Source organism: Gouania willdenowi, chromosome 17 (genome assembly GCF_900634775.1).
Source record: "Gouania willdenowi chromosome 17, fGouWil2.1, whole genome shotgun sequence".
Lineage (NCBI taxonomy): Eukaryota > Metazoa > Chordata > Actinopteri > Blenniiformes > Gobiesocidae > Gouania > Gouania willdenowi.
The window spans coordinates 14711258-14732520 of NC_041060.1; the positions used below are offsets into that span (position 1 = coordinate 14711258).

Sequence of the window (21263 nt, forward strand, 5' to 3'; positions counted from 1 at the left end):
AGCTATTGTGTTTTTATATACCATCTGTATAATGTAAAAAAGAAAATCATATATTATAGTGACTTGAAGTTTACTATATTTTGCAAAATAGCATAACTAGCGATTCTCTTTTTTTTTTTTTCATTGTTACACAAAAACAGAATTTTCCTTGATGCCAAATGTACATAATCTTTGTTTCTCAGCACAGTGTGTTGCCAAATGCTGATCTATTAATAATATAATGTTGGATAAGGCAGACTTATTTTAGTTCAACAGCAAGTTTTACATACTGTAAATAGCCTTTGCTTTTTCTTTTGTTTTCTTTTTGCAATTTTCACTTTCACCAAATTGTATGGTCCCACATGTTTCCATGTCCACGTGTTTCCTTGTTCTAAATTAAAAAAAGCCAAAAAAAAAAAAAAAAAAAAACCGAAATAAACAAACAACAATAGGTTGGTTAAATATTAGGAGAAGTGCTACCTTCCTCCTGTTCATGTGTATCATTGTATGGAGATATATTTGTGTTTTTATTATTCAATCAAAAACAACCGTTTCAATAATAATAAATTAAAAAAAAAAAATGTTTACTTCAATCAAAAATAAACATTTTCAGTCAAAAAAAAAAAAAGTGTTCACATGCAAAAAATATATTTGAGACACAAATAATTATGGGAGGCCTTTTAGGAAAAAACACAACGAAAACCATGGGTTTACACATTAGATTGCGCACTTGTACATTGAAATCATTATTATTATTATTATTATTATTATTATTATTATTATTGAAGTAAACTTTTTTTTTTAATTAAAAAAGTTTTAGTTTTTTTAATTGAATAAGACAAATCTACCTCCATACATGTGGAGGCATAAACACAATACCTGTAGCCGAAGCTCTGAATCATTCAATCCTTCCAATTTTATTTAAATTAATCTGGTAAAATACACTGCTTTACATTGCACATTTAATGGTCTATTATAGGACTTTGTCATGGTTCAGTGATAAAACCTCCACTGTGGTTGAGGAGGGAGGGAAAATCCACTGAATTCCAAGACGACTCTGTAATGTCCGAGCAGCACCTGAACGCAACCCTAGACTCATCCTCAGTCCCAGGTGAGCGGCCACGCCCTCCCCCTGGGCCTCAGGTAGAACTGGCTCCTCCAGTTTCAGCCTCTTTCACAGGTGTGGGAACTCTACGGTTAAACCACCTCCCTTTACTCTTGTCTTTTCTTTTCTCTTTTTTTCTGTTTTTTAAGCAGAGCAGGGAGGGTCTTAGACTTTACTGAGTGTAAACAGTTCAGCTCAGGAAAGAAAACTGTTTCCATAGTCACGGTTAGTCTGGAATAACTCCTCACCAATAAGCTACTAATGGTAAGTTTGCTAACAGGACTGAGTCACAACATGCTATTTGTTTTAGTAAACATGTCGTCTGTGAGGGTTAGTGTGTGCTTATTATAACCGTGGACGGTGTTTGACAGGATCGCTACGATGACCTTGATTTGGATTTGGAATGTGAGGAAGGAGGAGGAAACGTGTCGGTGAGTTTTTTTTGTTTTTTTTGTTTTGTTTTTAAAGCTTGTTTTCTCCTGAAAGTCCTTCATGACGTCACTCAACGCTGACCCTGAACAGTTCTGTACAAAGTGTTACTTTAGAAACACATGTAGTTTTTATAGAAACAAATGCAAAGTTTGGCATAGAAATCCTATTTTACTGTGGCCTATTTTGAGTTTTGTTTACATCAGTGGTTCTCAAACAGAGGTACGTGTACCCCTGTGGGTACAGGAGAAAATTGCAGGAGGTACTCGGAAAAAAATAGCAATTGATTTAAAAAAATATTTGGAAATGTTCCTAGTTCTTTTTTTAGGCTTTTTTTTTGGACAAATTAACAGTAGTATCGCTCAATAAAATACTATATTTTCTTGTGATTTATTGGAAAAGGATTATTTTATCACACTTCTTATAATTGGAGACAATAATGAGCTACATTTTACTAATGAGATTGTATTTACTTACTAATGAAGTGATCAATAAAAGTTGTAGTTTAACTGACTCCAACATACAAAATTATATTAATCCAAAAATGCAAAATGACTCCAAGTGCACAGCAGGACAACAAATATGTACGAAATTACTTGCAAAAACACACAATATAAATCCCAAAACACCTAAAATAATATCAAAACAACAGAAAAACAAACAGAATGACAACAATAATACACAAAACAAATCAATAAAGCATAATAAAAATAACATAAAATTGCACATAATGCTACCATCATCACACAAAACCTTTTGTTTTTCCTGTATTAATGCTCAAATCACAGTTTGTGGCCCCCGCTGTAATAAAAGTTGCCTATATCTGCGCTATATCTGCCTTTATTATTTGTTTACTGGGTGGGATTAGCGCCTTAGATAAGAACCTGCATTAGCCATTTATGCAATGGAGCTAAAGCACTTAATACATTTTTAAAAATTGATACCAATGTCCATAGAAGCACTTAGAAATTAACAAATATAATTTATAGGATTGATTGTTGTTAACAACAAGCATTCTATGGGGTGTGAGACTTTGTTTTCCAAATGCGTCTGACTTGCATTCATTTTACATGGCTTTGTGTTTCTCACTCAGCAAAAAGCAGCATTATTTGGTGGAATGTTCAAGAAACCCAAGTCCTCAGAGGCATCAGACCACCAGACCCAGGTGAGAATGAATTTAAAATTAAATAACTGTTTTTATTTATTACCTCCGCCAAGCGCAGAGCAGTAAGGTTATGTTTTACCCTCCGTTTTAATTAACTATTTGACAATTAATAATATCATCCTTAGTTCAAATGTTAAATGTATGTTTTGATTAATAGTGTTTATAAAAACAATGTAGGGTGCTTTTCTAGTTTATTTATTTTATCATAGTCAATGTACATACTGTATGTTGCATCGCATTTTTTGGTTTGCATATTTCAGGAATTTTCATATTTTCGGAATGGTATTGCCTGCTTTCACCAATTCATTGACTTTATCCATTATGGTGGCCTTAAATTGTAATTATTCACATAATTTACTCTCTGTATTTATAAATCCATGGCCTTTTTTATGACAAATACTCACATTTTAGGGGTTTTTCACTCTTAAGAATTTAAATCTAAAGAAACATATCCTGCACTTATATATATTTTGTTAAACAATGCATTTTTTTAGTGTTTAATTTGAAATGTTGTGTGTGAGTCAATGTCATTTTTAACAGATATTGTTTTTTAATGTTCAGTGTTGTATTTTTTGTATATAATTTATATGTCTTATTGTGCAGCATTTTGGTCAAACCTTGTTTGTGTTTAAACGTGCTTTATAAATAAATTGGATTTGGATTTTTATGTTTTCAACCAGTGGCTTGTTGTTATTTTACAGGACGTTTTATCAACCAGCAGAGACATTTCAAAGAGCAATGACAGTCTGACAGACAGCAACAGCAAGGTGAGCCCCACGGCTAATATGTTGAATAATAATTATTGGTAAATATTGGGTTATTTTGTTTTCATTTATTTATTTATTTTTTTACGTGTGTTTCAGGACAAAGGGACATTTAAAGGAAAGTTTAAAAAAACTACCAAATCAGACAAAGAGGGTTCTTCTCAGGTTTGTAGTGACATCTGAAATTTGATGTCTTGTCTGAACCGTTTGGTCTTTAAAGCCCAATTTAATCACAAAATTTACAGATTAATTAGTATTATTTTATCTTGCCCCATTACAGGCTATAAAATGTTTGTTTTTTTTAATGTAACTTTTGTACAGATTGGGTTTTCCATATTAAACTGCCTAGCCTAATCCTCTTAATATTTAATAGGTGAAAGTGGTTTTTATATTACAAACCAAGCTCTTAAGGCAGAAATTTACAGATTAAACAGTGGAAAATCAACTAATTAACACTATTCTAATACGATTGTTTTCAACTTAATTTTATTGCTGTTTCTTTGAAAAATATGTATTACCGGTAATAAAATCTATTTGCTAAAGTAATATTTTAGGCTATTGAGTCCACTTAAAAAAAAAAAGAGAGAGAGACTGAGAAAGATTTGAATTACATATTTTATTTTTGGATGAATATTTAATTTATGTGGAAATCCTCTAACACTTCTTTTTATTGATTTAGTTTTGTTCTGTACTAATGTTCATATTGTTAAAATCAGGAGTCTAAATTGAGTGTTTGGCACTTTGGTTCGAGAGTTAGGTTCAATATTCAATTTAAATTTAGTGTTTTATTTTCCATGTCTACACAGGCCTCTCTGGCTTTACCAAATCCTGAAATGTCTGCGAGCTGTGAAAGCTTAGAAAACAACAAGCCACAAAATGTGAGACTTCTTCAGCTTTCTAATATTATTAACTATTTTACTAAATAGTTTCCAGGTTTCTGATGTTTCTGAGCTTTCATTTATTTTTAGGAGAAGTTGGTTGGGAAACCGAAACGATCCCCGAGACCAGGACACGTTCGGAGGCACTCGCAGGTAAAATTTATATTAATTTGTGGCTTTATTTTTTTTTATTGGACAGAAGAAAGAATAAACTCTGAATTTAAGTCTGTTTGATGATGAATTATCTTATGCTTTAGGATCTTTTGGATTTCTCTCCCAGTAATGACGGCGTGTCTGAGGGTTCTCACTCAAAGGTAGGTTTTACCACAAGAACAAGCTTTTTGTTAAAAAAAAAAAAGTTTGTTTTATTAAAGTTATTTAGGGAATTTAGATTAAAACACTGATTGATTTTTGGAAAAATAATGAAATAGGGAATTGAGCTGTTGTATACCTCTTAGTCAGAGCTTGGTTGCACGAAATAAATCTAATGGTAAACACTTTGTTAATTGTTGGGCCTTGTCTTTTCTGGTTGTTTCAGCCTTTGTAAAAGCAACACACCATATCGCTAAGCCTTTATCATTCTGCAAATTTAACCAGACTGTTATTAGCATAATGATTTGAAAAAAATTGTACTGTGAAATTGTGAAATGTGAGTTAAAGAATATATTTAGTGGGGGAAAAAACACAAAAAAAATACAAACAAATTAGGATTAACCTTTTAGAAATGCAAATATAATATATATATATATATATATAAGTGAATAAATGTGTGATCTACTGGCATGTGTCACATGGATCTCCAACATTTATAGGGTTTGACCTGTGAGACAGCATTTTACATTGTATACTAGTTTTACTTTACTGTACACTTATAGCAGCAGCTGATGGAATGCTGTTGCTGTTGTCCAGTATTTGTCACAGAGCTGTTGACTCGTTGAATGGAGAGTCTTTGTTTTGTGTGTGTGCATGGAAACTGTGTGCATCAGCTGTTTGAAACAAGCACTCGTGTGAAACAATGGATTGATGCATGGTGTGATCAGTTTTTTGTATTGGTTTGTAATGTTCTAATAACTGTATTTCTTTAAGTAATTTTAATGTGACTTTGTGTGGGATCTGTAGGGATCTGGAGGAATGTTCAGTGGGATTTTTAAGAAGTCTCCAAAACCGCCCGAAGTGAAGACACAGTCTCAGGTATAGAGTGAACAGTCCTGCTCATACTTTTATCTTTTGTTGATTCTATAACACGGATGTGTTTCAGGAGGATTTGTCTGCTGCCGTTAAGCCCTCGAACAGTAATGATAATCTATCTGAGAATGGCAACAGTAAGGTGAGTTTTGTAAATAGCAACCAATCAGCAGCATTTTCATTGTTGGCAGGTGCAAGACTTTTCTTTCAAAACTCTTTTTATTACACATTTTTGGCACTCAATTAACAAAGATTTCCACATTTTGTGCAGTAAATACGTGCATTAAAAAAACAAAACAAAAAACAAGAAAACAACAGGAACAAGGATAAACTTGAAAAGTCAATAATAATATTAGCAATGATCGTAATAGTAGGAATAATAGCAACAATAATGTTAAACAAATAATCATGCAAAGCAATAGATAATTGATACCCGTGAAATTAAAAAGAAGAGAAAACACAAAATTAGAATGAAAGCAAAACATTTTTAAAAACATTTGCTAATGGTAAAATCCTGGGTTAACAGGAGCACGGAGGGATGTTCAGTGGGATGTTTAAAAAAGCCTCCAAACCTCTTGGCGCGAGGACCAAATCTCAGGTATTTGGGATATTATAAAGGCCAAGAATAACCAGAGGAAGGATTAATGTCTCTATTTACAAAATCTGCTGCTTTTCTGTTATATTCAGGAAGATTTATTGGCATCAAATGAGAAATTAGGCAGTAGTGACAATCTTTCAGTGAACACCAACAATAAGGTGAGCTATGTTCAAGGTTATTACCATTGTATTTCTGTATGGGATGCATTACTTTACGTTTTGAACAACCATAAATGATAAAAAAGAAAATATTCTGGTTTATTTTTCCATTACTTTTGTTGCAAATGAACATAAACAATAAAAAGATGTATGTATATGCACTGTATATGTTTGTATAGTATTCTTACATAATTAAAAACCAAATGTGAAGTTTAAAATGTTATTTTGTGAAGAAGGGGTAGGCATCTTTAAGTTCCTTGAACTTCTGCCTACTCCTTTTGAGCACTTTCTCCATTGAATACGTGTTACGTATTGTACATAAAATGTGTTTTTTATGTTGCTCAAATAAATAAATAAACAACAAACAACAATGACTCAAAGCAACAAGTCTTCACTGTAACTGCTGTATTTTCAAATGGATTTATTGTGATTTTTCAGGAGTCAGGAGGAATGTTCAGTGGGATTTTTAAAAAGTCCCCGAAAAACTATGGAGCCAGGGCAGAGTCCAAGGTTTTTATTTTACATTTTACTTCAATCACTCTTTTTGCCTTTATTATTTTTTCATCATAAATCATTTTCTTAAACTTTTGTTGCTTGCTTTCAGGAGGATTTGTCTGCACCCGGTGAGCTTTCTGGCAGCAAAGAAAATCTTTCGGGGAATTCCAACACCAAGGTGACCTTTGTTTAGCTTTATCATTTATTGATTATCAACATTTATCTGCAAACACCAAAAACTATGATTAGGATTCTCTTAATGTAAAAGCATCATGTATTTTTGTGTGTACAATGTAAGATTTATTCAAATATGTGTTTAATATAATTATTCAATCCTTCAGGAATCTGGTGGGATGTTTGGTGGGATGTTTAAAAAAGCCTCCAAACCGTATGGAGCGAGAGCACAGTCACAGGTACACAGCTTGATTCTGTATGTTGTATATTGTCATTTCTGCAGTATATAAAACTACTCGTTGCTCACTTTTATACTTATAACTTAAGAATTCATTGCTCACTTCCTTTTCACTAACATTCAGGAGGATTTGTCCGCTCCCAGTGAGCTTTCTGGCAGCAAAGAAAATCTTTCGGGGAATTCCAACACCAAGGTGACCTTTGTTAAGCTTTATTATTCTTTGATTATCAACGTTTATCTGCACATGCCAAAAACTTCCTAACATGACGAGATCAAAGAGCGTGCATTATGTGTAATTAGGGAACGGGTTCTCTTCACATTAATGTATCACAGATATTTTTGTGTTGTATTTTGGCCTTTAGGAATCTGGTGGGATGTTCAGTGGGATGTTTAAAAAAGCCTCCAAACCCTATGGAGCGAGAGCACAGTCACAGGTACACAGCTTGATTCTGTATATTGTATATTGTCATTTCTGCAGTATATAAAGCATAGTAAGTATTCATTACTCACTGTCTTTTCAGGAGGATTTATCTGCAGACACTGAGCTTTCAGGCAGCAAAGAGAGTTTGTCTGAGAATCGCACCAAAGTAACTTCAAATCCAACAAATTGAATCCAAAAAAATTTCAATATAGAAATCCCTGACATTATAGAATTTTCCTCAGGAAAAAGGAGGAATCTTCAGCGGTGTGTTCAGGAAGAAAGTTCCCAGATCTCAGTCTCAGGTGACGAAACTGTGACGTATGCAACGATTGTGTTCAAGGAAAAAAAGAGGAGAACCAGAGGAACTTGATTTGCAACATAAGTCAAACCATGGATGAAGTGGTTATCAAGACTGAGCTGAAATTATTTTGTCTTACAGGTTCTCCAAAGCATTTATAAACGCTTTGTCATAAGAATTGCTCAAACACCCAAACATGCCTTTGTTGGCTTTAGACTTATTACTAATGACTTAAATATGTTTGGTTACATAGTTTCTCAATATGTTTATTGATACTGTGAGCAGAAGAAACAGTCTGCTTATATTAGTGGGTGTTACCGTTAACCACATGGGTCTGTTACGGCCTGCGTTTTCACAAGCATGCATGTTTACGTCACTAAGATCGATACCAGTAGGTCGGGATGACTCGTCAAAAATACTCGACACTATCATGCATTATGTCACATGGTTGAGCTGTCATCAGGGAACAGTTTGTCATTTATAATCTTCAGCTCAGATCTTCTGTTGCAAACTGGATTGATGAGATGTTTATTTACTAATACAAACAGCCAATGTGTTACTGTGTCCCTGCGAGGATGTAGACCAGGGGTGTCAAACTCATTTTAGTTCAGGGGCCAAATACGGAGCAGTTTCATCTCAAGACTGCTACAGATTTTATGCGGGGAAAAAACAAGTAATTTCAACATTATTGTGCCCTATTTGCACTTGTACGTATACATAGAATACAAAATATATAAGAAACAGGCAATATCCAAGCAATAAGTGACAGACATCAGTCCCAACAGGGTCTTCACTTTAACTTTAGATTTGTGACCAATTTGTATTTAATTAGAGAAAATGTTCTGTAATAATTTCAGGAAAATGAAAAGATTTTGTAGAAAAGTTAATAGTTGATAGATGTAATATAAGCACCGGGAAAACTGTGACCTCCTGCAAATATTGTTGAGTTTAATTTACAGAATTTTTCACGTTTTCTTTGTCATTTTTACTTTCTCCTGCGGGACAAATTGGATGCTCCAAAGGGCCAGATTTGGCCCCCGGGGCCCTCAGTTTGACACCTGTGATGTAGACATACAAACTGCTTGTTCTTTCTGTAAAAATAAATTCATTGTGTTTGTTTCCCTAAAGGATTATTTGAATGCAGATGGGGAACTGTCTGTAGACACAGACCATTTTGAGAAGTCCTCAAAGGTAAACGATTAAGTAGTTTTTGTTCTCATACATCACTTTTTAAACATGGATATAATATACACTAGAGATGTTTGGGTTAGGGTTACTGTCAAAGGTGCTTTTAACTGCTAAACTTATCATATGACTTTTAATGTTACAATGGCTCTTAAAACTTTCATTATTACATGTACGCTATTATCTGTACTTTGTAAAGTTTCTTTGAGTTTTTCGAAAAAAGCACTGTATAAAATAAAGATTATTATTATTATTAATAATAATAATCACAATGTGTGGATTTTATTCCTGTAGACACAAATCCGACACGATAAATTACTGTTAAAATTACGGCACAAACTAAATAACTACAATGCAAATGCTGCATTTTAAATTTCAACCAGAGTTAGAAGAATAAATAAGCATGTTAATTCACTTCTGTACAAACACTATAATATTGTGCAAAAACCATGTAAACACAATAGAGCAGATTAACTTAACCTGATTTTGTCCGCTTGCTGTGCTATGTGACCTTTTGGTGTAATGACCCAATTCTTCTTGTACATCTTGTGTTAAACATAAGTTAGCATCCAGCATTTGGTTGCATTACCGCCACCTCTGTTTGAAACTTAAAACGCAGCCTTTGCATTGCAGTTCTTTAATCGACACAAAATGCCTGTGATCTAGTGATGATATGTTGACAGTAATTTATCGTGGCGAATTCGTATCCTCGATAGTAATATTTTAATGTGTCTGCCAGGGCGTGGCATCAAAGATCAAATTCATAAATGTGTTGAGAACTCAACCAATCTCATCGGTGCTGTTCAATATCTTTATGTAGGAAAAGAAAAAGAGTGAACACCCAGGAGACTTGAATGAGGATAGCGCCAGTGCTGAGAAAGCTAAAGTCAAAGAGGTATTTTACTGAACTGCAATAATCTAAACTCTTCAGTATCGTTTGTTGTACTGACAATTTTGCCCCTAATCAGATTTAAATGTATGCAATGTACACTAACACGTTTGTCTTATTTCAGAATGGTTTCGGTGCAAAGATGAAGAGCACATTTCACGCCGTCAAACAGGTGAGACGATGGCAAATGTTAACAAAAAGTCAACCAAGACTATTTAGAAATTTGAACCAATCTTTTCTTTTGCGTAGAAAAATGCACTGAACCTTTTTGCTACTATTAGTTAATAAGGTATCATAACACCTGAATTTATTTCCAGGAGAAGAATGCTACCACTGACGATGAGTTATCAGATAATGACGAGAACCAGCCACCTCAAAAACAGGTTTTTGCACTTGGTTTTGCTCTGTGTGTGTGTGTATATATATATATATATATATATGTAAAAACTTTTGTATTCTTTGCTCTCATTCAGAGCAAACTGGCCGGAGCAATGAGCAAGCTGAACCCATTTCGAACTGCACATAAAGTAAGTTAATTAGGTCCGTACATAAATACATTTGATTTAACTTTAAATGGCTTCTATAGTGAAAAATAAATGTTTGCCAGTGCTAACTTCCTGCCATAAAACTCATATTTGCCAAATCACACACATGGCTTGCAGATTTTAACGAATGATGTGAATTAACAGCTGCAGCCTACATTCATTCACTCAAACAGGAAATTTCAGCTAATCAACATAGCATACTGTACATGTTTTTAGATCGTGGGAAGAAGCCAGATTATCCAGGGATATAATGTAATTTGTTCCTTTAATGCATACAGACAAAATACCTTAGTTATTAACCAGAACAAAGAGATCAAAGCACATTAGGCCAGTCTTAGTCTTTACACTGGCTCCCAGTCAGCCTCAGAATAGACTTTAAAGTTCTGCTGCTAGTTTATAAAGGTGTGAATGGGTTTGGTCCAGAATACATCAGTGAGATGTTAGTCAGGTATGAACCCAGCAGTTCTCTCAGATCTATGGACACGGGTCAGATAATGGAGCCCAGAGCTCACAGTAAACACGGTGTAGCTGCTTTTAGTTGTTATGCTGCCAAGAAGTGGAACAAACTGCCAGCAGAGCTGAAGTCAGCATCTAATGTGAACATTTTTAAATCAAAGTTGAAGGAACTCATGTTTTTTTTTTTCTTTTCTACTGCCTCTGAAAAAGAGGGAGGTTTTTAGTCATTTTATTGTTGAATACAGACTGTTTAACATTTTTATTTATGGAAAAGCACATTGAAATGCCTTGTCTATGAAATGTGCTATACAAATAAATTTTTCGGGCCCTTTGTTGTTTTGTTGAATAGTAGCCACAACTTCTTCTGTAAAAACAACTTTTGTGCTTTATTTACAGCATGAGAAGCAGCAGAGTTCAGACGAGGAGGAAACAGTTCCTTACAAGGAGAAACCATCCGGTCACAAACAGGTGCTTTGGGGTTTGTCTGTTCTTTAGATTTTCTTTTTTTTTTTTTTTTTAGGTTTGGTGAATTATTTTAGTTCAATGTGAAAGGAAATCACTTGATGTTTTCTGCTTTTTATTCATACAGTCACACCTTAGGACTGCTTAGACATCTATAGTACATATTTTAAATCAAGCATAATAATTATTGTAGAGATATAAATAAAATAAAGGTATAAAGTAATTGAGATGATTTTAATAAGGTCGTATAATAAATGTGTCACACGCAAAAGTCTTTGACACAAGTTTTTTGCAAGTGTATTTACAGTTACAAAGAATTGAAACGTATTGTGCCTTTTAACCATTTATATGAATATAGTCACCATCCTCATAGTTACTATAAACATGTATCTTAACTTTAGCGTGGCATGTCTGCTCTCATGGAGTCAAAGTGTGAATCTGATGATGTTTGCTCCCTCATAGAACGCCATGGTTGAAGCTATGGCCAAACTGAATCCATTTCGATCGGCACATAAAGTAACTACGATACGGATAAACTTTCTGTGTGGAGGTGATGGGCTAGCTCTGATAGCTTTACTCCAGACGACTTTACTTCAAATCTGTAAAAAGGCACCAGAACAAAGCCTGACTAACCCATTTCTACACTTTGTTGGGTTTATTACTTTTTTAAGCAGCCATTGATTTGAAATCATTCCAACATTTTTGAATATTTCCGCTGATGTGTTATTCTAACACATACTGTATGTACAGTAATTTAATATCAGCGGCAGATGTATTTATTTGAAATCAATGGCTTGATGTTTTACATGGCCCTAAAACTCTAACAAATAACATTTTCACACCTAAAAAATCAGTTGGGTTTTTTTTTTTTTTTTTTTAACTCAGTTCAAGGCTCGTTTCCCATTCTATTTGTGCAGAAAGATTCTGAAGCTGTAGAGACGCTCGCCGAGAAGGAAGTGAAAGAGAAACCCAAACCGGTCAGTCTGTATTTTTGTATTTCTGCTCATTAAATAGCGACCACACACACACGCACACACACAGCTATTCTGTCCTGATTTAATAATGCACACCTCCTTATCTTCCTTATAATGATCACATCTTCATCACTTTAATTATTCTCTGCTCACTGTTAATTTCACCGTCTGTTTACTGAGTGATTTTAATTGTGTGTTATGGCGCATTTGTTTGTCAGATGAAAAGGAACATGATCCAGTCGGAAAACAAGGAGAGAAGTGAAACGCCACCAGTCCCACGCAGAACTACTTCAAAGGTCTGAATGCAGGCAGATACGGTTCCTGTTTGATGTTTCACAGCCCTTTTGTGTTCTAACTTTTCTGTTGTTGTTGTATTACAGGAGAATACAGGGATGGCCACTGAGGACAGAGTGAAACCAAGAAGAACCAAATATGAGAAGGTACAGCGAGTAATGCAGCTTTTATTCTGGCTTTTTGATTACACCGGTTTACTTACAAGTGAAGTCTTTGATCTCTTAATCGGCCAAGTCTCACCTTTGAAGCTGAGAATCAAATTAATTTAACTTACTGATATTTATTTATTAAAAAGATTTTTTTCTGATTAATTGTCCATAGTAAGAGGCTGAGATATTGGGTGTCTAGCACTGGCTTTGATTGCTGGATTTCTTTCCATTCGTATCCGCTAAAACGCATCTTTTAAAAACATTACATTATTCAAATTATGTTTAGCTGCTTTTATCTTGCAAAATTACAAAATTGATGGTTAAGTCAGTCGTTTAATTTTTTGCAGAACAAGTCTGATGATGAAGGCATCGACGCAGGTGAATTGCCCCTGAGCGAGGAGCTCCAGAAAGATGCTGAAAACAAACCCGTAAGTGTGTCCGGCTTTCATTTTGGTCAAAGGATTCCGTTTTATGGCTAAAGTTCAGTACAAACAAGAAAGGAAGGAAGCTATTTAACCATGCCACATTACTAACATTCATGTCAGTGTTTCGGATAACCCATCTGAACATTAATACAGGAAAGAACAAAGTTTTTGTTGTCATTTTGGATATTTTCTAGTTATTTTGATGTATTTTTGTTTGTTTCTATTGTCATTTTGTGTGTTTTTAGAGTATATTGGTTTATTTTTGTTGTTGTTTGGTATATGTTTGTATTGTGTGTATTTTTAGCCGTTTTGTAAATGGTAAATGGTAAATGGACTTGATTTATATAGCGCTTTATCACCACACTGAAGCAGTCTCAAAGCGCTTTACAGATCAGCTCATTCACCCAAACACTCTCACATCCACACACCAATGGGGCAAGACTGCCATGCAAGGCGCTAGTCGACTACTGGGAGCAACTTAGGGTTCAGTGTCTTGCCCAAGGACACTTCGACACATAGTCAGGTACTGGGATCGAACCCCCAACCTCTCGATCAGAAGACGACCCTCTACCACCTGAGCCACGGTCGCCTTTTGTGTATTTTCTTGCCATTTTAATGTACTTTTGTTGTTGTTTTGTGTTTTTTGGTTGTCATTTTGTGTGCTTTTGGTATATTTTTCTCTCATTTTGTGTATTTATTTGGTTTTGTGTGTAATTGTAGTCATTTTGTGTATTATTAGTCATTTTGTATCTTTTTGGTTGTACATTTGTATATTTTCTTGTATTTTTGTTGTCATTTTGTGTGTTTCTGGACTCATGGTGCCCCGGGCCACCAGTTGCCCATATCTGGTCTATATGTACCATTTCTTCCACACATAAAAACAACATTCCAAAGACACTTTTCTTAAGATATCAGACGATAGGAAAAAACATGAATAACTTCTAAAGACTGAAGTTTGAATATTTAGATAATTTCCACAGTTTCAACTGCTCTGTTGGCTCTATAATGTCTAGTTTCTCTTGTGAGTCATACAGTTATGCATGTGACTTCCACAGTAACATGAACTCAGGCAAACATAAATACATATTTTTTCTCACTAAAATCAGTCATTAGGATCTTGGAGTCACTTTGTTTTATGGTTTGTAGTGATGAAGACAGACCAGCTGACACACTCTGTATTAACACTGAAGTCTCTGCTAATGTGTTGTTCTCCACAGACTAAAGTAACCAGACAAATTCCATTCATACCTTGGGCTGCAGATAAGGTATGGGATATTAGACAATTTATATCTCACATCACATAATGCTGATCAGGTGGAAACATAAAGAATGGTCATCCTGAGGTTGACAGACTTTATTTTATAAACACAACTCAGGCTGCGTCTGACGATGAATTGCTGAAGGAAGATAATGAGTTGTCATCCAGGGAAGACAAGACTGAAGAGGAGGACACGGACAAGGTTTTATTCTCTACACTTGATCAAAAGCACTTTGAGCTGCATTTTCTTTGTCTGAAAAGTGTTTTATAAATCAAATGTATTATTATGAATTGCTTCTGCTTCATTTTTGCAGTTTTAAAATTTCTATTTTGCCTTTGAAACCAGTAAAGTGTAGGATTTTCTGTACTTTTAACTCTGGGTCCTACAAAATTAGAGAACAACAATGTTTAACTCTGTAAAAGTAACGCTGTCATCCTTTTCTTTCTTTTTTTTATTATTCACAGCCCAAAGTCAGGAAAGTAAAGAAGCACAATCCCTTCATGCCTCGTGTCAAGGTAACAGCCAAACATGTGACTTGTTCCAACTTGTTTTGTGTGTCTACAAAACGCCCAAAGGCTCCGACTACGTAGCTCAAAAACAGCTGTAACACTAAAGAGCCTTTTCCTGCAGACGAGACTCAAAGTTTGTTTACATCACAAATGTGTATTATAAAGGTGTCACAAATGCTTTACAAATTTAATAAGTGGCTTTCCTTTATTTTGTATATATTTTTAAATGTTGTCTTTGAGGACAGTCAACACCCAACAGCAAGAATTGGCCTTGGTTAATTTTGAAAAAATCTATTTTTAATTACATTTAAAAACTGTTAAAAAAAACAAGTTATTTCACAGTAGGCTGGACATGTGAGTTTGCATTGCTTACAGTTACGAGAATGAGAACATCTCCTGTTGACAAAACTGATTTTCTTTTTGGTGACCATAAAAATGTATTTATTGATTGGGATCATTTATACGTTTAAGTTTATCCTTTGTGTTCCTGTTGGTTTTAGGGCAAAGTTAAAAAGCCAAAAGCACCAGATGGAGCAACAGGCGACTCAGCAGAGGTAAAGCAAACATCAAGAAAGAAGCAAAAATCATTTTATGTGCCTTTCTCAGATGGAAGATTACAAGAAGTTCCCACACAGTGTTTTTGTGTTCTTATTAATAGTAAAGCTAGCTGGTGCTAATTTTTCAGTTTGGATAGTCGGGTCACTCATGGTGTGACGTTGCTACAACATCCTAGATGTGATTAAAGCTGTAATAATTTATAGTACGTGTTAATATTTGGGATGTCCCGATACAACTTTTTCACTTCCGATATAATACCGATATTGCAGCCTTGCATATCGGCCGATACCGATATTGATCCGATACGATATCGGCACAAATCATATATACTTTTATTACTTATTTTGTAGTGTGGAATGTTAGAAAAGGCTTGATCAAGTGATGTTACGCAAACAGAGAACAATAGTCAGCAACATTAGGTTACTTTAATGGAGTGTGAACCACAGTCACCAATTGATAGAAGTGCTGGAGCGGAAAATTTTATTGGAGAGCTTATATCGGTGATTTTAGATGCAGTCCGATAAAATCCGATATCCGTTTTCTGGCTGATATCTGATCGGGACACCTCTAGTTATTATTCTTGTCAAGATGTCACCCTTTTAAAAGAGATCTTGATTTCAGCAGGTCTTTTTTTGGTTGAATAAATGAACAACCGAGTGGTCTTTGTGAGGCGACCTTTTCCATGCTCCACCCTGAAAACAAACTTAATCCTCCAGCATTTTAAAACGGACACCTTTCCAGAGGTGTTTAGTAACGAAATAAGTATACTTACAATTCCTAAGTAGTTTTTTTTTGACGCTTTTTACTTTACCTGAGTTTTTTTTAATCACCACTTTTACTCTACTACATTTAAAAGTTAAAAAACATACTTTTACATTGTTACTTTTATTATTGCCACCTTATTACTCATTAAAAAATTATTATAATTAATCTGGAACGGGCATGTCCAAGATCATAAAAATAATAACTTCCGGTTCGCGTGTGGATTTTCTAAGCATATCAAAATGTCAGGGTTTCCCAGGTACCTTACACTTATCTCTGGAACACGAAAATACCGTAACTCCGCTAATATTTTGTCTATCGGTGAAATTCCACCAATTTCTGAGAGCTAAGGAGTTGCTCTTCACTGGCAATATCAATCAATATCTCAGGCAGACACTTGATTCACTATCTGTTCATGTTTACGCAGGTGTTTTTTCTGTTTTATCATACCACGTCTTTTTCATTTACATAAAAGTGAAATACAGAGAACAAGGGGAGAACATTTATAGCTGTTTTCTTTCTTTTTATGCGTACTTTGAAAAACACTTTAATTTTACTTGTACTTTTGATACTTGAGTATTTTTTTCATTAGATACTTTTGATACTTAAGTAAATTAAATGTGAGCTGTTTAACTTTAACTCAAGTAGTTTTAACATTTACCAAAGCCATTTTCAATAACTGTATTTGGACTTTTACTTAGTTGTTTTATTCAGGTACTTTATACACCTCTGCACCTTTCTTTCTCAAATGATACACATCTTTGGGCACACTCTTATGTCACCAAGCCTCACTGTGTTCTGCTTTATTTTCTTGTTTTTTAAACTGTTACTGACATTAAATCCACCCCCACTGCACCACAGAGCATGGAGAACCAAGCGAGATTGAAATGTGCCCAAACTTGTTCCTGTGCTTCCCTTTCTATTGTGGAAGATTCTGGTCTTTTCTACTTCTGCAAAAAAAAAAAAAAAAAATAGAATTATAGCTGCATATTCAGGTTTCTTTTAGTTTGAAACTTCCTCTTTTGTGTTTTTGTTTGTGCTTTCTAAAAAGTGAAACTTGGAAATTACCTTTTTTTTTTGTGATTACTCTTGTACTGTCAGATATGGTGACAGGATGAAAACCCATTGGACAAAATCACGTGTAAATGTGAATAAATGAAATATATTTGATAACAAACATTTTTCTTAGATTAGGTTCATTGTTAGACATGTGATGAATAGAAAAAAATAAAAACAAGGATTGTGTTCATTTTTCTAATAAGGGGTTTGGTTTTTGTACTTTGGGATTTTGTCAATGATTCAGCGGTACTTGCCGACTTCCACCTACGGGAACAAAATCTATTTATTGGTATTGTCATTGTTTTTTAAGGATGTTTTCTTGCCGTTTCAGAATGAAGGCGCAAATATGTCCGTGTTTGACCAGTTGGAGGAGTACCGCATTGGCACAGCAGAAACTGCTAACGATGAAACTGATCAGGTTGTTCTTAAATCATGTTGACCTTTCAATGGAACCTTCCCGTCAATGTCTAGATATCTTTGCTCATACAAATGTAACGTTGTCTTTCAGGATGTTGTGGATCTCATGGACTGGTGGAACACAGTGGAGTGTAAATCATTTTATCATTACTCTCTGTTTAGAATTGAAAGTTATTATTATTTGACATCTCTTGGAAATCCAAATGTATCAGATTCAGACTGTATTTTTTGGAGAAAAGATGTAATATTGTGTTTTATATTAAATATGAAGAATTTGGCTTTGCAACCTGAAAAAGAAGAGAAAAGGTTATTTACGATAAATCTGTCCAAATTTTTGTCCTGTAACATTTAATTAATAAGCTAAACATCCAGATGCGTGATATTTATTCAAATTTGCATTTTTTTTTTTGTGTGTGTACATTTATTCACCGAATGAAATGTAATTGTTAATTTCTGTTTGATCAGCTTGGGAGGACACGCCTCAAAATGATGACATGACAAGAAAAAGAAGAGGCCAAGTAAGTCAAATACTTCACTCATACTCCTTCATTAGCTTAAATGTGTATGTGGATTCACTCTCTTTATATTTCATAAATCTTGTTGATTCCTTTTATCTGTATTGATTCTGTGCAAGTCCAAGCCCAGCTAAATGGTGAGCGTAAGGAAGAACATTTAGTATCAAACTTTTTTTCAGGACAAATATTTAAAACTATAGCCGCCATATGGAGTCGTTCAGATCTAGTTTAACAACAATGACTATGGAGTTCATTAGCCAACAGGTTTTTAGTTTAAACATTCATCTGTTGGTGAGAGAAAGAGTAGAATGTAGAGAAGAGAGCAAAGAGGATAAACGAATCAGTGATGATTGGATAGAGAGCATTTCTAGAGGTGATAGAGGGAGGATGGGAGATAAGGACTGAGGTGCTGACATGCAGGAAGTGAGGAAAACTTGGGGATTAGTGGAATTTTGTCAATTATTATCAAAACAGAGAAATTAAGCCAATGAAACAACTTCACCTGTAAGAAGAGTTATTAATGATCCCTTTGAAAGGAAGTTTTTAAAGACATGTGTAGATGTGATGTAATTCTGTGTTGTAATTTGTTTTTTGTTTTTTAGCAGAGAAAATATGGTCTAGTCTAGGGGTTCTCAACTGGTTTCACACTGGGACCCATATATATATATATATATATACAATCTTTTTTAAAACATAAATCTATATATTTGCCTGGTTCTGTTGGAGATTTCTTCCTGTTAAATGGGAGTTTTTTCTCCCGACTGTAGCTGATGGATTTGTTTTTTTTTTTTTTTTTTCTTAAGAATTTTATATTTTGATAGCGCTTCGAGATGACTATTGTTGTAATTTCCACTAAATAAAGTTGAATTTAATTGAATATATTTTCCTGTGCAACGTGCGTTTCACAGCATGCCCGTCAAAGAAAAGTTTCTTTTCAAAATAAGACAAGTCCAACATGGGAGACATTAAGTATTTATTTTTGAACCAGCTATTCACAACCTACCCGGTACTGGTCCACGACCCACCAGTTGAGAATCGCTCGAGTCTCCACAAATATGCTGGAAATATGCAATTAAACTCTATGATTAAGATTAGGGTAGTTTTTTTTTTTTTTTTTACAAATTTGACTGTTTGCCATTCTTAAACTTCAACACATAAAATCTTTTTATTCCCTCCTTTCAGAGCATTTGCCGTCACTAGCCAGAAAAGTGCAGAAAGGCATTCGAGTCTTTAACAAACTGTTTCTCCGAGGCGCGCCGAGTGCCTCTGGCAGCACGTCATCGACCTCAACACCCTCGCAGACAGCCTGGACAAGTTCAACAAGAACACAAAGATTGCTCAAATCCACGGGGGGCTCCACCAGCGCCATCGGGGGCGTTTGCACCATCACCGGACTGGCCTGGCTCCAGTACCATGGAACCTCCTTGATAGTGACAGCCATTGGACTGGGCATTGCCACGGCAGGTGGTCTGACATCGGCGGGCGCTGGCATCTCCAACCAGGTCAACAACTCCATGGACCGGAAGAAGGTGGAGAAGATCGTGGAGGACTACCAGGAAAAGATAGGCGACCTCACAAGTGCCTGAAGTTCATCAAACAGGGAATTGAGATCTGCGCAGGTTTGACCTGATAAAGATGAAAAACAACGCTTACAACCAAGACTTTCCTGCACTCACCATAGTGTTTCTATGAAGACGGTGCCATGGCGGGAAAGGCAATCCTCATTAATGCAAATGAGATCATGCGTGTGGTGCAGATTGCCAACGTTGCAGGCAGCACGGCAGCCCGGGCTGTCCAAATTGCCAGCATGGCCACCGGCGTGCTCACGGGTCTCTTTGTAGGCATGGACATCTACTTTGTGGCTAAAGACTCGAAAATTCTCAAGAAAGGGGCAAAATCTGAATTTGCGGCTAAGATCAGGGAGGTGGCCACGCAGCTGCACGACGGATTGGTGGAGCTGAACACCATCAGGGAGGAGCTACAGTCCACATCATCTGACAACAGCAGCAAAGACAATGAAATAGAGGCTATGGATGCAGATAAGAAAGAAACTGATGATAAACAATACAGTTCAGATGAAGATGAAATTGACCGCATTAAGAAAGCCATTAAAAAGGACTACGAGAACAGGGAATATGTTTGAAACGCAACAGCTGGAAAAAAATCTTAAAAGATTGCTTCTTTATGTAGGATTTAGCAGAAATCATTGCTTTTAATTTGAAAAAAATATGTATCACTGGAACAAATGCTGGCTTGCATATCTGACACTTGAGGAAAAGTGAGGAAATGTTTACTGCTTGATCGTTATTAACAGGTGTGATGTTTATCTTTGGCAAAAGGGACATATTTATCATCTGAGAAAAGAGTTGCAAGATCTAATAGAATCCTGTATTCCATCATAACATTTTAGAATAAATATTTAAAAGAACTTTGTAGATTCACTGGTTGGATTTTAATGGTATGGTTTGACTTTTTTTTTAAATTTAGAAATAGAGATTCAACATATATACAATGATTAAAATGTGTTCAATTTGTATTTACTTCTCACTCTGAACATTTTGGGCTATTAATGTTCACATTTTCTCTGAAATTGGTCGCTTCCACGCTGGGTCTAAAAACAGCCCATTCTGGAAAGACATCTAACTTATAGTGTATTATATCTATGCAATACGCCTGTTACATTTTTCCATAAGGCTGGGAAGAGTTCATCATTGCCCGATGCTTTATGAGCTCAATACTGTACCTTTTATGTGCAATAAATGTAAATATATAAATAAACACTTCATATTTGTATGCACCGTCTGTGTATGTGGATTAATAAGCACTCCTTATATGTCATATACTCACTGTTTTATTTATGGCGGGGGTGATGTGTAACAATAAATATGGAAATGTATTTTTAAGGATCCTTTGATACC

At 35.0% G+C, this 21263-nt stretch overlaps 1 protein-coding gene across 1 annotated transcript; it reads left to right on the top strand.

The window, feature by feature from the left end:
* Positions 1-1116: 1116 nt before the first annotated feature.
* On the top strand, positions 1117-21143 carry apol1 (apolipoprotein L, 1). The gene is given in 43 exon segments (XM_028473381.1): positions 1117-1348; positions 1456-1515; positions 2607-2678; positions 3380-3445; positions 3542-3607; positions 4249-4320; positions 4411-4473; positions 4578-4634; positions 5440-5511; positions 5579-5647; positions 6032-6103; positions 6193-6261; positions 6700-6771; positions 6866-6934; positions 7098-7169; positions 7293-7361; positions 7531-7602; positions 7690-7755; positions 7832-7891; positions 9016-9078; positions 9893-9967; positions 10086-10133; positions 10279-10344; positions 10435-10488; positions 11359-11430; positions 11887-11940; positions 12342-12401; positions 12617-12694; positions 12779-12838; positions 13189-13269; positions 14484-14531; positions 14643-14726; positions 14990-15040; positions 15535-15588; positions 17745-17831; positions 17922-17961; positions 18296-18348; positions 19530-19589; positions 19592-19690; positions 19692-19917; positions 19920-19949; positions 19952-20028; positions 20030-21143. Coding segments are annotated over 43 exon segments (3300 nt in total). The 5' UTR covers positions 1117-1345; the 3' UTR covers positions 20489-21143.
* Positions 21144-21263: the final 120 nt, after the last annotated feature.